The sequence below is a fragment of the Zootoca vivipara genome, chromosome 5 (assembly GCF_963506605.1).
Source record: "Zootoca vivipara chromosome 5, rZooViv1.1, whole genome shotgun sequence".
Lineage (NCBI taxonomy): Eukaryota > Metazoa > Chordata > Lepidosauria > Squamata > Lacertidae > Zootoca > Zootoca vivipara.
Window position 1 is genome coordinate 95207315 of NC_083280.1, and position 13495 is coordinate 95220809.

The 13495-nt window shown below is 44.4% G+C and overlaps 1 protein-coding gene across 2 annotated transcripts in view; it reads left to right on the forward strand.

Annotated features, from left to right (window-relative positions):
• The first annotated feature begins 8662 nt into the window (after window positions 1-8662).
• Window positions 8663-13495, forward strand: part of FAR2 (fatty acyl-CoA reductase 2) — a 49958-nt gene continuing 45125 nt past the window's right edge. The window contains exon 1 of one of the 2 annotated variants that reach the window (XM_035138488.2): window positions 8663-8774. In XM_035138488.2, coding sequence (XP_034994379.2) covers window positions 8765-8774 — 10 coding nt within the window. In that variant the 5' untranslated portion in view covers window positions 8663-8764. The remainder of the gene's footprint in view (window positions 8775-13495) is intronic. The other variant, XM_035138489.2, reaches the window with a different exon arrangement.

The following is a 13495-nucleotide window of genomic DNA, read 5'->3' on the forward strand; positions in this document are numbered from 1 at the left end:
TGCCACTAGAAAACACAGGCGGGTGAGTATCAATTACATGCAAACATGTGATTAAGGAATTAACATAGATGTTAAATAAAAATGGGGCCAGTAAACATCCTTGTCTAACCCCTTTTTGAACTGGAATTCCATTGGAAAGTCTGCCATCCTGTGCAAGTCTTATCTGAAGGGTATTATTTTCATGTAATTTAATTAACAGGAGTAATAGCCTTCTGTTGATGCCCATATCTGCCAGTTTAGCCCAAAGGCTTCCCCTAGACACGGAGTCAAATGCTGCCTTTAGGTCCACAAAGGCCGCATACAGTGACTTTTTCCAGTGTTTCACATATTTGTAGATGAAATAGTCAAGCACTAGACAATGATCAATAGTAGAGTGGCCAGGTGTAAAGCCGGCTTGTTCAATCTCTAATAAGTCATTATGGTCCAACCATTTGCACAATTTTAGGCCCAGGTGTTTTGTGTATAATTTGCAGATCACGTTCAAGAGACTAATTGGTCTATAATTACATGGATCAGAGGGGTTACCCTTTTTAAATATAGGAACAATTATGGCCAATCCCCAATCTTTAGGGATATGGGCTGAGGCGTCTATATATGCGAACAGATTTGCAAGGACCGGAGCCCACCAATTTATTTGTGATTTTAGAATTTCAGCAACAATGAAATCACTTCCTGGAGCTTTACCAGATTTCATTTGTAATATTAGAGAAGAGGATTCAGAAATTGGGGGCCACAATGGAGAGTTATCCAAAGAGATAGCAAACAGTGTGGGGTGCTCGTGATCCCTAAACAATGCACTATAGTGCTCTTCCCATACATCTGCAGGGATTGTTATAGGCGCATTGTATGCTTTGGTTTGGTTAGAGATAATCTTCCAGAAATTAACATTATCTTTTTCTATGGAGGCTTTAATGAGCGCCTGCCAAATAAGGGAGTCTGCAGCTCTTTTTTTGATTTTTAACAGCGCTTTATATTTCTTTCTTTTTTTGGATTGTAGTTCGATTTTGGTGGTTAGATTATGGTTTTGATGGAAGGCCCTAAAACATTCTCTGAGGGCAAGTTTTGCTTGGATGCATTCATGGTCAAACCATTTTTTATTAATAGGGCACCCGTCCCGTTTGGGGCTTCTGATTCTCGAAAACAGTGGTTGAAGCTTTAAGATTAATAGATTATATTGATCGATTGGGGAGGTCCCATTGATATTGTTACAGGTCAAATTATCTTTGAGAAGCTGTCTGTCTGCTGACTGTGTCCAAAGGCTAAAGTTATCATTAACATGAGAGGACCATTTAATTCTAGATCTGCCTCTTTGTTTTAGATCGTTGGATTTGGCTACCTGCAGGCTGAACCAGCGTCTGGGTGATCTTGATAGTTCAATCCTCTTAAGGTTTAAAGGCAAATGGTCACTTTCCGTTCTTATATCTACCATAAAGCCAATGTATTCGTCAAAGAGAGCTTGTGAAATGAGGATGTAATCGATAACGGAGTGCCTTAGACCCGACCAATAAGTAAATTGACCAGGGCAGTCTCCCAGTGAAATGCCATTTAAAATGACAAGATCTAGCCTAAGTGCCATTTGAAAGAGGCATGCACCAGCAAAGTTAGCAACTGGATCTAGTGATCGTCGTCTAGAAAGAGGCCAGGTTTCAGCATTCACATTTAGGCCACCTATTCCACATTCATTGATCAGCTGTTCGTCAGAGTGACCTAATCTTGCATTGAAATCCCCGCCAATAATTAAGGAAGCTGAAGGAAATTTATCTGTGACATCCCACACATTTTTAAGGTCAGATTGTTTCATGAGTGGATGGATATAAACATTAATACATATGATCTTAAAATGGGTAGAAAATATCTTGACAGCCAGAACCCATTTTTTGACAATTTCTAATTGCCTGGGGTGGGACATTAAGGCTGTTGACATGAAGGTACTCAAACCTCCAGAGGGTCTCCCCCCTTTTGGTCCAACTGAAGCACAGGAGTGGAAGGTAAAATAGTTATGGAGTTCAAACGGGGTTTGCATCCAAGTTTCTTGGAGGAGGATGATCTTAAACTATGACACATAGTTAATGAAATCTTTGTCCACTGTTTTAGATTGCCATCCAGCAACATTCCAGGATAGAAGGAAGGGTGAGAGTCAATTCATCTTGTCAATAGTGTCCAAGGTCTTCTCATAGTCGTGGTGGATACATCCATTAGGTAGTAAATTATTTGATGTCGGGATGAGGGGCACAACAAGGTTTTCTGTGGGTGTTTCCGTTGGACACGTCAGAGATGTAAATTCAGACATCATCAGGGAGTCTTCATGTCCCGTTTTCTGATATGAGGAGCTGCCCAGGTGTTCAGTGGTTTCAGGCGGTGGATGTAAGATGCTCACAGTAGTCATAGGACCTTTATTTTGCGAGGCCTCCTTCGGAAGGTGTTCTTCCTGATTGAGACCTAGTTCCTCCTTGTCTAGGTGTCTCATTTTGGTCCAAAAGCCTGGCAAGGTCTCCTTGGGCGTGATTTTCCTTTTAGGGGGTGATATACTGCCCTCCCTTATGTGTGTCACGGTCCGGTTGGCGGGCGGTTGAAGCCCTGACTGAGGACGTCAGGACCAGAGGCAAGATGGTGATGTAGAAGCAGGAACAGGTGCAGGGCTGAGGGTCCAGCAGCAGGCAGTCGCAGGGTCAAGGAGCAAGGCAGAGACGAAGGTCTGGGAGTCAAGGAGCAAAGCGTCGGCAAGGCAGAGGTCCAAGGAACAAGGCGTCGGCAAGGCAAGGGTCCAAGGAGCAAGAGGCCAGAGGCAACCAGGCAGGGATAGCGTTGCTGTGGCCAAGAGCTGAAGGGAAATGCTGAGCTTTTATCCCTCCCAGCTCCTGCCACCAGGTGCAGTGAGATAACAAGTGGCCTCACCTGAGTGACCACTCCTTGCCTCTCCAGCACAAGCTGAGATCTTCACCCGAGTGGCCACTCCTTGCTTCTCCAGCACAAGCTGAGGCAGGCCCCAGTCCTGCAAAGCACTACAGGCCCCAGAGCCTGACTCCTGCCCATACTCCTGACAATGTGTTGTGCTTTCATAATTGAAGGCAGGTTTATCTCTGCTTTTACCTGGAGGTTATGTGGGTGACAGTCTGCTGAGTTATATTCCTTTATTGGGGTCATATTGGAGGAAATCTGGCCCTTGTTTAGGTCATCCTCCTGTTACCCAAGACTGTGATCTCTTACTAATGGGAATGCTCTCCTGTGCATGGGCTAGGAGTTTGTTAGCAGAGGGTATTGAAAATAATGGAGCACGGAGAAAAATCTGAGAAATGAGGATATTTCCAGGTACAGTGGAACCTCGGTCAATGAACACCTCGGTTTACGGATTTTCAGTTTACGAACGCCGCAGACCCATCTGGAACGGATTAATTCACTTTCCATTACTTTCAATGGGAAAGTTTGCTTCAGTTTATGAACACTTCAGTTTATGAACAGACTTCCGGAACCAATTACACCCATGCTTTGGGTTAAGTACGCTTCAGGTTGAGTACTCTGCAGACCCGTCTGGAACGGATTAATCCACTTTCCATCACTTTCAATGGGAAAGTTCGCTTCAGTTTATGAACGCTTCAGTTTATGAACAGACTTCCGGAACCAATTGTGTTCATAAACCGAGGTACCACTGTACTATAATTATGTATTGTACCAAGAGTAACTCAATTGCAGGATTATTTAAGTACAATAGGCCTTTGGCTATTTAAAAAACCTATGGCCTTTTAAACTGTGAGGGTATTGTTTTTGTTCCTTACTATGGTACCGTATGTATGTGTTTTTATACTGTAAATCACCCTGTGATCCTTGGATGAAGAACTTTCTGGCAGCAAGAACTGTTTGACAGTGGAATGGTCTCCCTCTGGAGGTGGTGGACTGTCCTTCCTTGGAGGTGTTTAAGCAGAAGTTGGGTGGCATCTGTCATGGATTATTTAGTTGAGATTCCTGCATTGTAGGGGGCTGGACTAGAAGACCCTCAGGGTCCCTTCCAAATCAACAATTCTGTGATGCAACTGGAAGGCTGTGATTTACTGGCTTAATCAGGGTGCTGCAATGAATATAAGAATCTTGCATATATTGTGTTTGGCAATGAAGGTGCTCAGCCCTTATTTAAATGAGATTAAAGCCTCGGTGATTGGGGGAGGTAGCAATAACTTCATTGACATAGACTGATGTAGCCTTTGCATGCGGGGATTTAGGTGGATGCCTGTCTTGTGGTTCTGATGAAGCCCTGATTGGCTTGTGGAATGGGGAAAACAACCATGTTGATTGACATAGTTGTCCTCAAATGGCCTGGCTTAACTGGAATAGCTCAAACTCCCAAAGCTGGGATTGATGATGCTTTCGAGAGAATGGCTAGAGATTGTAAAAGACTCGCAATACATCTAAGTCTGGGCTAGGACTCAATCGTTTATTTATTTATATTGAAGGTGTATATATATCACTTTATTACCAGTTTCACACATTTGGTATGTGTGTCTCCTGAGTTTTTTATGGATACAAGCAGAATAAAAAGATTGGAATTTGGTTAGTATGTATTCAGTATTGAATCTTTTCTTGTTTCTTTCAGTTTCTTTTAAGAGTTCAAATTTTATTCCTTCTTTATGTTCTTCCTCAATTTATTTGCCAGAATTGTTGAATGTTTATTTTCAAATTCATAAAATGATTGATTTAATGTATTATCATTCACCTGAAAGTTTAACAGTATTTAAATAGATATTAAGAGTAATATACATCTCTTTTTTATTTTGTGAGGGTAAAATGATTAATTGTTGATTCATGCTGATGTTCTATTCTAATTCCTATATAGATCTTAGTAAATTTGTTCTCTACATTTCTAAGCTGTTTCATTTTGCAGTTTCACTGATCATTGTTAATCTAATTACTAATGTTAAAGTTTCCCAGCAGGAGAATGAACGCTATTTTTTCAGGGGATTGGGGTTTTTGGAGCAATACTTGGTTTTGCTTCCAGGTAAAGGTATGTTGGTCAGAAATACAGGGCTATGATCAGAAAAACACAAGTCATCAATTATAACTAATACAGTATAAGGGTGGGGATAAGGTAATCTGAAATTAAAATACTATTTGTTATATAATATATTATATCTGTTTTTGGGTATACTCTCATTCATTAGGATGCTGGAATCTCTAGGAATCAAACTTTGTTTATCAATTAATTGAGAATATGCTGAATTAAAATAAACTGATTTGTTGGATTTATGTATTTTTTTATCCAATTGCTTATTAAAAGTAATATTACCCCCCCTCTAAAATTAAATACCCCTCTTGAAAAATTATTAATTGAAGCAGTAAATCAGATTTTAAAAGTTATCTGGACATAATTTGGGGCATAAATAGATCACATCATATACTTTTTAATTATACACAGCAGCAAAGAATGTTCGGCATTTTTTCCTTTCATTGGTTTCTTGAAGACATATAATTTTGTACCTTTTTGAATTTAAAGCTAGAACTCAGTCTGTTAATGCTTCATGACAGAATATTGAGGTTAGACACAGGGCCGTCTTAAGTGGGTCGGGCGCCCGGGCGCTCCCGCCCCGTTTCTTCCCGCGGCTGGTGGGCGGGCGCAGTGTGGTTTCCATGCGGCTTCGCCGTGCAGTGCCCCCCTGCTGGCCCCGCGCCACCCAGCCTACCCCTAGAGCCGGCCCTGGTTAGACATGAGCTTGAAAAAAATAGCATTCAAAACATATATTAATATACTTGGAAGATATTAGAAACATGGCATATCTCCTAACGTAACAATATATGTTGTTCTTACATTTGTAATTGCAGTGACTTTTTAATCAAATAACAGGAAAGGTGTTTTTTACCTAGTCTGTCCTTTATATAGACATTTGTTGGCTCTTCATTTCTGTATATTTTCTCAAATATATATATATGAATAAAACCAATGTAATGTTTGTTTATAAAAAGCACAAGACAATGCATTGGAGTCAGATAGAAATTAATTGATGGGAACTCAGCACAATATCCTTGAACAGTGTGATGCTATATTGATGCTGCAGTTGAGATAGGTAGAGTTTATAATCTGTTTCTTTATTCACACTTCAAGAAGGTTTGGCTTTGAATGGGTAAACGAGTACTCTCCAGGATCGTTAAAGACCTCATATACCAATGCTATATAGCTGAATCTCTTCACAATAATCCTTCATATATTTTATTTAAAATTGGGACAATTGTCAAAGATACTTAATTTCTGAAAACTGAGTTACAATGCAATACTATGAAAGTTTACCCCGAAGGAAGCCCTGCTGTGTTCATTGGGGTTTACTTCTATTAAAGTGCATAGGATTGCAGGAATGTGAGGCAAGAACTTCGCAGGTGAAGTAATTAGGGTTAATTTGACATTTTGATTATAATCACAAAACAGAACAAGGCAAGGAAATGTTTTGTAACAACTGCAAAGGAAACCTGCAGCATTCCTTTGTGTTCCAATGCCTTTACAACTGTATTTGCATTGACCTGAATAACCTTTAAGGGGTGGAAGTACCGTGTTTCCCCTTTTTTAATACGTAGTCAGAGAGTAAGCCATGGCAGCATTTTTTAGCATTAGTGAAACATAAGACACCCCCCGAAAATAAGGCATACCTCCATGCCTTGTAGAACGAGACCGTCGAGCGCCCCAGCCAGCCAGCGGGACCCAGCCAGCCAGAGGGGCCTGGAACCGGCTGCTGCTGCAGCAGCGAACGCCTGGAGCGCCCGCGCCAGCAGCCTGGCCCCTCTTTTTTTTGCCTGCCCGAGGCAGCCTGCCGCCCCGCCACCGGAACCGGCGGCTGCAGAGCAGAGCGCTCCGCAGCGCCGGGCAGAGCGCAGCGGCCTGGCCTCTTTATTATTATTTATTTGCCGGCCGCCCCGCCACCGGAACCGGCGGCTGCAGAGCGGAGCGCGGCCAGCGGGGAGGGCTGCGCGTTCCCGTGCGGTGATGGCGGTGCGTGGACGCGCGGCGGTGGTAGCAGCAGCAGCAATGGCTGCTGTGGATCGGCGGCTGCCGAATCTCGATGACTTCGCGGGGCAGAGCTGGAGCGCCTGGGTGGAGAGGGCCGGGCCGACCGCAGCCGAGACAGGTGAGCGCGCCCGCCCTGCCCGCGGGCCCGGAGGTGGCGGCAGGCGGCGGCGGGAAGCAGGGGACCCTCCGTCGCCGTTTCTGCTGCCGCCGCCGCCGCCATCGAGCTTCCTCCCTCCCTCCCTCGCCTCCCCTCCTCCTCCCTCGCCCCCTCCCTCACCCCGCCCGCCCCAAACAAAGGAGCCGCCGGGTCCTAGCGCCGCCTCACTTCCCGCCCGATGGATCCTGCCTTCCTTTTCCTGCCGCTTCGATCAGGTTCCCTAGGATCTCTCGATCCTCCTGATGGGATCCCCTCTCCCCCAGCCTGATTTCACCGGGGGGATGCTGTGATCAAGTCAGGATCTTTGTCCCACGCGTTTTCCAGCTCCTTATGTGCTTCTCGTTCCTACTTTGATCCCTTATTACAGGAGCATGGGTTTTTTTTTACAGGAGCACAGCGGCCTGGCCTCTTTAATTTTTTTTTTTTGCCGGCCGCCCCGCCACCGGAACCGGCGGCTGCAGAGCGGAGCGCTCCGCAGCGCCGAGCGCTCGAAACGCCCAGCAGCACCAGGCGGAGCACTGAGCCAGCAGCCTGCTGCCTTGGTGCTTGGAACCGGCTGCTGCAGCAGCACCGCACAGAGCGCCCAGCAGCACCCCGAGCCAGCTGCCTGGCCCCTCTGAGGAGGCCTTAAGGTACAAGACATCCCCTGAAAATAAGACACCGTGGGTTTTTTTGAGTAAAAAAAAGAATAAGACGGTGTCTTAAAAAGGGGGAAACACGGTATTTGGCAGTTTAAGTTCATTGTTTCTCATTTTTCCAATCTTAAATTTAGTTTTCCATTTTGTAGCAATTTGGTGTTGTTGGTTTTAATCCTAAGGAAGATTCAACAGCAATTTAATGAGATGTTTTACCAATTTTTACTAATGTACACATTTTTGCAAGCAATGTCCCTAATGTAATGCATTTTGTATGTTATTTTCACAAATATCCTCACTTTTATGCACACTTTCCCTGAAATAAATGTTGATTGTCAACCTGCATCACAAAATTCAAATAAGTGTGGATTTCAAAGGATAGCTGTGATTTCATAGAACTGTAGAGTCAGAAGGGACTGCGAGGCTCATGCAGTCCAACCCTCTGCAGTGCGAGAATCTTTTTGCCCAGTGTGGGACTCACACCTATGACCCTGAGATTAAGAGTCTTATGCTCCAGCAATTGACCTATTTCAGGTGACACTGTTTTGGAAACTGCAAATTTGATAGACTGAGATTTAAATGCATCCTTGGATTTCTTGCCCTTCCCTAAATGATACCTTCTCTCTGATGGATTGCATACTCAAGTGGGATTTGGCAACTTCCCAGTAGTCAAGTGTGTTTCTAAGTGTAGGAGGGTGAAATTAGAATTGTACAATTATGAAACCTATCCCTATAAATTACAGTTGGGCTAGGGTGAATTATGCAAAAGCTGCTTGCATCATTTGCCAGAACCATTCCATAGGTTGATCCTGATGACAGAGACAATGATGCAGGCTTTGGGAGATTATGAAGAATTTAAAAGAAACTTCAGCAATTACCACCCAACTTGATCCAGAGGAAGTGGCGTGGCAGTTCCTTAGAGCCTGGGCATGTATGCAAGACACGGTACTACAAGCCTACAAATAGCCACTTACCTCTGGTGAGTAAAGAATGCTTCCAGGTGAGCAGGCTGGGGAGTTTTTTTTCCTAAAATGGATGGGAATGGGTCCTCCCCCCACCCCCAAGGTATGGACAGTTGAGCTACTAAAGATTTTTGTGGGCTTGTAAATTTTGTGGATTTATTTGTAAGCCTGGAGTCCTTCAGCTGAGAGGCTGTTGGATTTGGTTGGGGGGGGGGGGGTCTGGGTTAAAATCCCTGTTCAGCGATGGGCAATCTTTGGTAAATCATTTTCTCCTGTCTGACAGAACTGAAGTGACAGAAGGACCATATTGCCTGAGCTATATGTTCATTCAGACCTATACCTATGCAAAACTTGCTGGAGGCAGACCTTGTTTTGCATCTGCCTATTCCCCCCCCCTCTCAGAAATGCACAATGCTCAGATGCAAAAGAGGTCACGCTCCCTGTGACTTTGATAGTTACATAGAAGAGGGAACTTCTGGAAGGTATAGTTTGTCATGGAAACTGCAGCTGCTGAAACATCCTATTTCCTCTTTAAAAGGGCAGAAGCCCTTTTGCACCTGATCACCCAAGAAAAAGAGATGTTGATGGAATATGCTTTCTGCGTGCCACAGTGACCACACCCCAGGATATGGCTTCGACTGGTCAGCTAAACCATGTGAGGGCAGCTGTTGAGTCTCAAACCTCGGTGAGTTAGGGAGTTCCCCTGCATGCGAAGACAGGCTCTGGCAGATTGAGTGAACAAGACCAACAGTGAGTCCAGCCATCAAGAAGGTGGTTTCTACACATACAGTAGAGTGAAGTGAGGGGCAGATGGGGCTCATCCACCTGGGAAGGGAGCCCATCTAGCAGAAGGAAAACTCTGATCCTAAATTTCTGCTGCCTTGCGGGATATAACGAGATAAAGGCTAAGGAGTAAGGCCTATACAAATCCAGAGTGTAGCCCCTAAGACGGTTGGGTGGCACTTTGTACGCCACCTTTCAGCAACTGCTGCAGCCAAGCTGGTGCCAAATGTATTGCTTTGGTTTCCTATGGACTGCATCAGTGAGGCTGAGAGGGGGGTCTGGTTGTCTGGGCAGCCCAACTAGTATCCTGGAGAGTACCCAGCACATTGGTGCTGCCAAAGCAGTGATTCACTTCACCTTCAGAGGCACACTCCATTGTCTCTCAGGTCAAACAGATGTCAACCAGAACAACCATGGTTTTAAACTGATTTGATTTTTTTAAAAAAATGAAATTGAAGTATAATTATATTTTATAAATAAAAATAAACAATCACACATGATGTGAATTGGCACTTCATCACAAAATAAGCTTTCCCCTGAACTTTGGGGGTGGGGAGGGGAGGATAGAGTGGTGTTTTGAATATTCCCTCCCAAGAAACTCCATGCACACAGAAAACTAGCATGCTATGATTATGTTTCAGCCTAGCCTTCTCCCTCATATGCAGCTTTTCAACGTGCAGGGTAGTGGTTTTCTTTGTGAGGGAATGTTCAAATATTGCATCTATGAAAAACTTTTTGTATTGATTCTGCTGATTATGTGAACTGAGCCAGAGCCTTAGACCCCTGTGTGCTGCACCTCATCCAAAATAATGCACGTTCTTGTTTTCTGCAGATGGGGGGGGGCACTGGTTTAAGAGCACATTAAAAGAAGGAAATCTGACTTTTCAAAAATAAGTTTATATTTTGTGCTTGTCTTCATTTTCATTACAAAAGCTTAAATCACTTTTTAAAAATATGGATTTAAAACATATAGTTGTAATTTATTACAGAGTCAGTGCTTTATTTCTGGGGGTATGCATACCCCTAAACATTTTTTGAATCTAAGTTTGGCCTCATTGAGGAGCAGTATTTCATAGAATAGAATCATAGAATCATAGAGTTGGAAGAGACCACAAGGGCCATCCAGTCCAACCTCCTGCCAAGCAGGAAACACCATCAAAGCATTCTTGACATATGCCTGTCAAGCCTCTGCTTAAAGACCTCCAAAGAAGCAGACTCCAGCACACTCCTTGGTAGCAAATTCCACTGCCGAACAGCTCTTACTGTGAGGAAGTTCTTCCTAATGTTTAGGTGGAATCTTCTTTCCTGTAGCTTGAATCCGTTGCTCTGTGTCCGTTTCTCTGGAGCAGCAGAAAACAACCTTTTCCCCTCCTCTATATGGCATCCTTTAATATAATTGGACATGGCTATCATATCCCCCCTTAACCTTCTCTTCTCCAGGCTAAACATACCCAGCTCCCTAAGCCGTTCCTCATAAGGCATCGTTTCCAGGCCTTTGACCATTTTGGTTGCCCTCTTCTGGACATGTTCCAGCTTGTCAGTATCCTTCTTGAACTGTGGTGCCCAGAACTGGATACAGTACTCCAGGTGAGGTCTGACCAGAGCAGAATACAGTGGTATATTACTTCCCTAGATCTAGATGCTACTTACCTAGATCTAGATGCTCCTATTGATGCAGCCCAGAATTGCATTGGCTTTTTTAGCTGCTGCATCACACTGTTGACTCATGTCAAGTTTGTGATCTACCAAGACTCCTAAATCCTTTTCACATGTACTGCTCTCAAGCCAGATGTCACCCATCCTGTATTTGTGCCTTTCATTTTTTTTTTTTGCCCAAGTGTAGTATCTTACATTTCTCCTTGTTAAAATTCATCTTGTTTGCTTTGGCCCAGTTGTCTAATCTGTTAAGGTAATTCTGAAGTGTGATCCTGTACTCTGGGGTATTAGCCACCCCTCCCAATTTGGTGTTGTCTGAAAACTTGCTCAGGATGCTCTCAAGCCCATCATCCAAGTCATTGATAAAAATGTTGAATAAGACTGGGCCCAAGACAGAACCCTGTGGCACCCCACTAGTCACTACTCTCCAGGATGAAGAGGAGCCATTGATGAGCACCCTTTGGGTTCGGTCAGTCAGCCAGTTACAAATCCACTGAATGGTAGCATTGTCTAGCCCGCATTTTACCAGCTTCTTTACAAGAATATCATGGGGCACCTTGTCAAAGGCCTTGCTGAAATCAAGATAGGCTATATCCACAGCGTTCCCTTCATCTACCAGGCTTGTAATTCTGTCAAAAAATGAGATCAGATTAGTCTGACATGACTTATTTTTCAGAAACCCATGCTGACTTTTAGTGATCATAGAGTTTCTTTCAAGGTGCTCACAGACTGTTTGCTTAATGATCTGCTCTAGAATCTTTCCTAGTATTGATGTCAGGCTGACTGGGCGGTAATTGTTTGGGTCCTCTCTTTCCCCCTTTTGGAAAATAGGGACAACATTTGCCCTCCTCCAGTCTGCTGGAACTTCGCCTGTTCTCCAGGAATTTTGAAAGATTATTGCCAGTGGTTCTGAAATCACCTCTGCTAGTTCTTTCAATACTCTTGGATGTAGTTCATCTGGCCCTGGAGACTTGAACACATCTAAACTAGACAAGTATTCTTGTACTACCTCCTTACTTATTCTGGGCTGTGTTTCCCCTGCTGAATCATCTGCTCCATATTCTCCATTTCAATATGAGTAGGAAAAATTTTAAGGAAAAAAGCACTGCCAACACTGAAATATAAGTTTAGAGAAGTTCACTCTAAAATGGGCACTTAGCGATTCTTCAAGAAGCTCTTTATTTGGAAGCCAGAACAGAACTGAACTGAACTGCATTACCGAGCTGGCCTGCGTTTATAGAGGCTGGCTCAAACAATGTATCAAACATAATTCAAAGTTCCCTCCTAATGTTCCCTCCTAAAACAGCTGTCAAGGACCTGAGGGAAAACTATATACACTAATACATAACAGGCACAATACATAACAGGCACACACCTGCAGCACATGATTGCTTGGGGAATTCAGTCCTGCAGTCCTTCTTTCTATAATTTAGATTAAGATTAGCCTTCAAAGTTGCACACAAAGTTAAGCGATTACACCTTTATACTTCCTCCATAATCCAAAATCCCTAGTTTAATTTGAGAAAATACCATTGTGGGGAAAATAAGTCTGTGTGCTCCTAGCAGCCTGTATATTAATCCTCAATGTACAGTGATCATAGGGCAAATAGATTTTGCAGTTTACTAGTAATGATAAAAAAAATTATCTTTAGATACAGTGTGATATACTGTAAAGAAGCTCAGTACAGAATGCAGAATTCTCTGAGATTTACCACTGAATACAGAGCTCAGATTTCTTCAATAAAATGTTCATAAAGGGACCCCTGACCATTAGGTCCAGTCGTGTCCGACTCTCGGGTTGCAGCACTCATCTCGCGTTATTGGCCGAGGGAGCCGGAGTACAGCTTCCAGGAAGAGGCGGAGCAAGCGGGGGGCAGTCCGTCCCAAGCGACGCCCTGGGGGTGACAGACACTCGGCCTTCCTGGCCCGCCCCTCGCCTCTGCCCGCAAATGCGCAGTCCGTTCGGGGTGCCGCTGGCGTGCGCGGGCGGCGCTTCGTGTATCCGCCGCAGGCCAGCGGTACCCCAATCGGACTGTGCAAGCGCTGGATCTAGCACGTGCGCAGTCAGCATGTGCTGGATCCGGTGCTTGTGCAGTCCAATCGGGGTGCCGTTGGTGTGCAGCGGAGCCACGGTGTTCCGCACATGCTCGGCGGCCCTTACGTGACCCCGTGCTGACTGCACATGCTCTGGATCCGGAACTACGTAACAAGGCATGCGCCATTATGTAACACGCATGCGTCGTTACGTAGTGACACCGCGCCCCCGGGTGCATGGCAATTTGTCACCCCCGGGTGTTGTGGCGTCTCCCTACGCCCCTGC